A 6,727-nucleotide genomic window follows, 5' to 3' on the forward strand; every position below is an offset into this window, starting at 1 on the left:
TGATATTGATATTTGACAGCTACAAAAATCGACTGAAACACATCGACTGATTTTATATTGACGGAATCTTTCGTTAGATAAAAGACGTTTATTAAGCATCCCTTACAGCAATAATTTGACATTTCGGGAAATATGCTTATTTGCTTTCTTGCCGAGAGTTAGATGAGAAGATTGTTACCACTCTCGTGTCTGCCCGTTTAAATTATGTAAGGCTACAGCCAGCAGTCGGTTAGCTGTGATGCAACAATTTTTTTTAATGGGAACAATGACTTCCCTGATTTTTTTTTTGTCACTGTAAGGATGGCAATCTCCTACCTCATATGTTGATCTTGGACAGTCGACCCATGGTTGGCCTGCAACATATTGACAGAGTGAAGGAGCTGCTTGGTCTGTCCGTCTTCCTGGTACAGATATTCATCAATAGGCTCCTTCTTCATTTGCTTCACTTGGTGTTGACCATGAGCCCTCCCGTGCCCTTTGGACCCTCCACGGACCATAGACCGCCCGTTGTTAGATCTCTGATTCCCATAGCCGACGTTGACATCAGAGCCTGCGTCCTCATCCTCGATCACCACCAGATCAGCTGGCATCTCCTTAAACTGATAGACCAGTCGCTGCCCCTCCACTTTGGCCAGGATGCCTCTCTGATAGTAGTACCTGGAAGAGAAAGTAGATAAGGAGCTGTTCATCACATTATAGACATTATCATCCTTCAAATTTAACATCCTCCTAAAATCATTGTGTTGTTATGAACATATCTGTGGAGTCATGTCTTCTGGGTTTAGAGCTAAATGGGAGCTTATGTGCATTATGACGAAGCTTTAAAAAGTGGTGCCCATTTTGATGTTCCCCTTACCTGAGAGCTCTTCCCATGGTCTCATAGTTCATGTCAGGCTTGTTCTTGTGTTTGCCCCACAGCTTTGAAACAGCCTTGGAGTCCACCAGCTTAAAGATGCCTTTCTCTCGTTGTGTCCACTTGATGTATTTGGGACAGGTGTTCTTATCCTGCAGTAAAGCCAGAAGGAATTCCCACAGGTAGATCGTGCTGCCTGCAAATATGGGGGGGGGGACGACACTAAATTAAATTATGTTGTTAACATTCAAGCACATCAGACATTTATGGTGGGGCCTTAGAGCTGTGCTATAGACATCTATAATTCATTTAGTAATTTAGAGTCTTACTTAAAAATGTTATACGGAAGTTAAAGGGTTGCAGGAGAAGCTACTCTTTTCTAATAACCATTGTCGTGTCAGTTCCATGTGTGCCTCGGAAATTAATTAATTATACCAAGCCTGGGAGTAGATGACTCTAATTTGTGAGATGCTTTGGCCAGAAGTGGTTAAAAACAGCAACGCTCCCAGTAGTCACTTGAATCCCGGAGACCATGACAGAGTGATGTATATGTGTGCAGCTGAACCTGTCGTCCCCAGCCCCTTCCTCTTTGTGTCACACTGTATGGTGCAATGAGGGTTCACATCGAGCAGCACTAGTCTGCTTCTATCGGTAGAGCATCAATGTGCCCTCCAGCCTGCAATCACTTCTGTTTCCCAGCACCCTGAGATCCCCTCATCCATTAACTCGACCAGATTCAGCCCTGCCGGACTGCAGGGGTTGAGGACTGCTGTTTGCCCACTCCACGGGAGGAAACAGAGCGTACACAAGAGGAGGGGAGACCTTGATTTTTATTGGCTCATTACAGAGAAGCGGACAAGTTAGTGAGGTTTACCTTTGCCCTCTTTGCTCTTCTTCCTGAGTGGCAGGTTAGGGGTGGTGATAGGGGAGCAGGGACGCACCGCCCGCGGCTTCCGCACTACAATTCAAATTGAGGGGTTGTGTGTTATGAAGTGAGAGGTCACAGTGAAATCATCCAATTACTGACAAGACTGAAATTTTAGCACAAGAGATAACTGAGGAAAAAGAGGATGACTGCAGTGTTACCTTTGGTTTTTTTCTGAGGTTTTAAGGGACACCTTTGGGGTATCTCATCCATGGATGAAGTATCCTCATCTAGGGACATGTCAAGGGCATCATTATCCATCTGGTCAGGCCTCAGAGGGGCGTATGTCAAGTCTGACTCTAGCAGAGTGCCGTAGGTGTGAACTACACAGAAACAAAAGACACAGACAAACCGTGAATAGTCCATAACGAATGTCTCTCATGCTCAAAATATGATTGATGTTAGATCAAAGTTGAAATGTAGAATATGCTAAATAACTTACTCATACGCTTCTCGTCCAAAATGTTGTTTGGAGACTCCATGTTAAGAAGAGCTGCTGCAGCTTCGTTCGTCTCCATGCTGTCATCCGGGCCAGAGACTGTTGTTTCTGTCCACCAGGCAACAACAAATTCATCAATATGAAATCCTTGTGGGAAACTACTTTGTATATTGTGGTATTTGAGTACTTGTACATGTATGTCTGGCTCTTTGTCTGAGACAGCTGAATGGCTAGCATGACTACCAGGCCCCTTTTAATGCCTGCTAGCATTAAATGAGTTTAAAGGTTGACATCATGATCAATTTCACTTGTGCCGAGGGACGTCTACACAAACAAGAGATTGTTGTTGCTAGGTGAATAAAGAATTGAGGAAAAACAGGAAAACGCAGGTACAGGCTAAGAAATCGTGTAAATAGAGGATTTATTTTACAGACCAGTGGTTACCAAATCATTTCTTAATAATTTTTATTATTAAGTTTTCCTAGAAAGAACAAAGTTATTTTTGACTAATTTTAAAGAAAAGAAGAATGTGTTTCAAATAATTCATTCTCCAATAATTTATAATTGGAAAGGTTTGTACTCCACATATAGTGAATGGTACAGTATGCTTGCATATTGACAAATTTTACATTTTGCATATTCAGGTGCCCAACCTACTGTACTGTGCACTGACTAAAGACTCTCTGCTTTATGCAGGCGATTCATTGTAATGAATTAATTGGAAGTGTACCAATTAAACATTGTCTCTATTTTCCTGATAATTACTATCAAATCACAGTTCTTTTGTAACAAACATCTTGGAAATGATGGACCTGTAAAGTAAAGCACTACATAGATGGTAATGTTGTTTCATTAACAATTAAAAAAAGAAAAAGATTTAGTTGTGAATCTGAGAAAAGACCAAATGTGTAGATTATGAGTTTCCTGCTGAACGTGGTCTTCCACAACTGTTGTGATCTGGACTTAAACACTAGTCTACTGTGTGCGCGCTTTACTGAGCACAGTTCCCTTAAAACGATAGTGAAGTGGAGCGGCCTCTAGCTCACCCAGTAAGAGTGTTCGCCCCATGTTGGCTGAGTCCTGCAGCGGCGCAGGGTTCAAGTCCGACCTGCTGCCCTTTGCTGCGTGTCATTCCCCATCTCTCTCCCCCTTTCATATCTATCCACTGTCCAATAAAGGGAAAAGCCCCAAAAAATAATAATAAATAAAAAATGATAGTGAAGTAAAATATCTTTACCTGAGAGGTCGACCCCTCCCACCAAGATGGAAGGTTCCTCCACGACATGGAGAGTGGTGTCCACCATGATGCCGTTGGTCACCTCGTCAGACTCCAGGCCGGAATAGACCTGCAGCAGATCGGCTGCAGGCACATGCTCAACAATCACCGCTGGGAATACTGACGGGTCGTCCAGCTGAACCGAGAGAGCACGCACGCACACACACACACACACACACAGAGAGAGAAAAAGGTATGAGACGTTGCAACACATGAGCTATCACAGGGAGGCAGGGGACTGACAGTCTTTGCACATACGTATATGTAAATGCAATAAAAACACTATTAATTCCTCCACTACACATCATAAATGCAATATAAAAACCCCAGATGACATCAGATTAATGTTATAACCAGTTTTGGTCTCTTATTTTTATTGCCTTGTAAAATATTGTAGATTCATACTCAATTTCAGCTAATGTGGAGGCACATAGCATGGAGGAGAGCTCATTTCTGTGGTGTTGCAGCGGTCCACAGGGACCTTCTGAAGAAGACAGGAACCAGCGGTTTGATTTGGCCTACTTCTCCTGAGAAGTTAATCTTATGCTCAGAAATTATATAAACCCAATTGAATGTTAATGGATCAATCGTGAGTTGCAGGCGAGCACACCCTTCATCATGTCCTAAACGTGCTTCGGGAATTCTAACGTTGCCGTCTCATTTCAGGCATGGCTCAGTCTGATGCAGGAAGGAGCCGAGGGACAGATGGAATTACTGGAGCTTGGGCCAAACCATTGAAACAACTGCAAAGCCTAACATACTTGAGAGCTCCTCAAACACAGACTGGGTCAAAAGTGCTCACTGGGTGCTTGGTTCGTGTCAATGGGGAAAGACATGGGGACTAATTCAGTCCTTTGAATAAGTCAGACATGTGGTCCTCTAAGACTCTTGTTTTTTCCTGGTTCTAGTAGCCTGAGAGTATGAAAAACATACAACATGAGAGGCAGATCTGATTCAGAAAGCATAAAACAAAACTGACAATATGTACGCCAAGTACTTTGATGCAAAACAACTCAGAGTCCCCACCAGCAGATGGCAGCAGACTACACTTTAAAGATGCATTGAAATGATTTCTTTTACCATGTCAGTGCCAAGAAACTAATGCAACTGCTTTGGCTTTTCAGCGTATTGTGTCCATACCACACTGAAACACTGAAACACATCAAATGTTGATAACAGAACTGTTTCGACCCACCAGGGATAAGAAAAGTGCATCCTTTGAAAATATTTTCTGAAGTTAAAAGAATAAGAAAATAGCTGTGTGTCCAAACAAAAGATGATTGTATGCATAACCGGACAAACACCTTCTTGATACCATGCTGCCTGTAATCAGGGTGTAACTTACAATGCTGCCCTACAAATAACAAGCTGCATCAACGAGAACTTGAGAATTTGCACTGTTGACTGGGGTGACTAAGATGTATTACAAATAATAAAAATGATTAACCAGTGGCTTCTCGTCTCCTTAAATATACATGTGTGTATTATGTGGTAATTGTACCCAGATCAATTAAGAACACATTTTTATAGTCATGACCTAATTAAAGAGGGAACCGGATAAAGAAAAGGTGCAGTAGGAGGAACATGTATAAAGGCTTATCTGTCTCTCCGCACAAGTGCCCATTGTTGGTTTGGACCTCTGGGGCATACCAGGTGTCTGGGCTTTGAGCCGTGGGGGTGGGAAGAGGAGGCAATGCAGTCTATGGATACTCTCCCAATTCGGCTACACTTTAACCAGGAAAATAACAGATCGGCTCATTATTTGAACACAGTATTAAAAGGCTGAGCCTCCCAGGCAGGACCAGCAGTAACTACACAACAATTCTTTAATAGTAATTTGTTACACTATACATAATGTAAGTGTCTGTGAACAGAGCAAGATGGCTCCACAAGACATCAACAACAAGCAGCTAATGACATCTCAGTTAATAAAAACCTTAAGTTTTGCTTTGACTACAGTCAATGTCTCACTGACATACACTGAATGTTTCCCATTAATCGGAGTCTTTGGTAGACATATTATCAGATAGCTAGACAGTGAGGCTACCACATCTACTCGCCTGGGATCTAAATGATGTTTGCTGTCCTTGAGTGAGAGTCAAGTGTGTGGGTGTGTATGTGGGTGTGTGTGTGTGTGTGTGTGTGTGTGTGTGTGTGTGTGGACAAAGGCATTTTGACTATTGGTCTGCTGAGCTCCTGAAACAGCAGAACCTCCCACCCCCCTCCCGTCAGACGAGTCTGAGTCCTTCACAGTTTGCTGACAGAGCATCAGACGTCTGAAGCTGCTGTCTCTGCTGTCTCTGCTGTTGTTTTCATGTTAACTGGGTTCTGTTTTTGCTGGGAACACCTTCAAACTAGCCTTGTATTGTTATGTAAACCAAGTGTTTGCATGTTGCAATGTGAAAGATAATGACTATGGAAGAAAGAGTCTGTTGTTTAAAGGTTTAAAATAGCGATAAGGTGGGGCTTTCAGGACTTTCAGAACTGGCGCCCAACATGTAACTCAGTCTGACAAATAATATTGAACATCATAAAGGTTTTAACGGCTTCTTCCTCTTTGCTGACTTGAATAGTGTTTCTAGTAGGGAAACAGGAGCGATAAGAATCTGGCAGTTTTGCATTTCTGAGTTCCCCATTCTGCCTTTGAAAGCAACAGCATCTGTGCAAGCTGTTCCCTCCACACTCCACTCTCTTCTGCTTTACCTGCCTAGCCACAATGAATCCAACTGCCTGTACACTTTCAATATCCTCATCATCATGATATTTGACAGTGCAACAGCCCGTAGCTTGAGAGATACTATCATGTTGTGTACCTAAAAAATCTATGTTGTGTTGAAAATCACAAAGTATCATCCTTCAGTTCCTGCATGATACACCTTAGGGAGCTACTTATTGACTTAAAAAAAAACAATACGCATGGCTAATCTTTACAAAACGCACTCTATGATGTCACTCAGCTCCAACAGCTTTAGTGTGGCCAAAATACATTTTTACAACAGCCAGCAGACACAAAATGGCCACTGCAGTAGTATGTTGTGCGATGTTCCTTTTTTTTTTATTGGGGGGGGCGGGTATTTCCAGGACTTGGTAAATAGGGGCATGATGCTTACATAACAGGCTGAGTGGGTGCAGCAAGGAACAAAACTGTAGCACTGGAACAATGTAAGACCTTTTAACAGAATGATCCCATCCCTTCCAAGCAGCCTTGCAACTGGTTTGTCAGGTTAGGCCTGA

The 6,727-nt window shown here is 42.6% G+C and overlaps 1 protein-coding gene across 2 annotated transcripts in view; it reads right to left on the reverse strand.

Annotated features, from left to right (window-relative positions):
- The window catches only part of elf1 (E74-like ETS transcription factor 1), a 41,572-nt gene that overhangs the window by 3,994 nt on the left and 30,851 nt on the right, over positions 1–6,727 (reverse strand). For both annotated transcript variants that reach the window (XM_028589964.1, XM_028589963.1), the window contains 6 exons: positions 3,455–3,629; positions 2,221–2,325; positions 1,940–2,101; positions 1,728–1,811; positions 857–1,049; positions 316–657 (listed from right to left, as the gene is read on the reverse strand). In XM_028589964.1, coding sequence (XP_028445765.1) covers positions 316–657; positions 857–1,049; positions 1,728–1,811; positions 1,940–2,101; positions 2,221–2,325; positions 3,455–3,629 — 1,061 coding nt within the window. The remainder of the gene's footprint in view (positions 1–315; positions 658–856; positions 1,050–1,727; positions 1,812–1,939; positions 2,102–2,220; positions 2,326–3,454; positions 3,630–6,727) is intronic.

The sequence above is a fragment of the Perca flavescens genome, chromosome 10, assembly GCF_004354835.1.
Source record: "Perca flavescens isolate YP-PL-M2 chromosome 10, PFLA_1.0, whole genome shotgun sequence".
In the NCBI taxonomy this organism is placed as follows: Eukaryota; Metazoa; Chordata; class Actinopteri; order Perciformes; family Percidae; genus Perca; species Perca flavescens.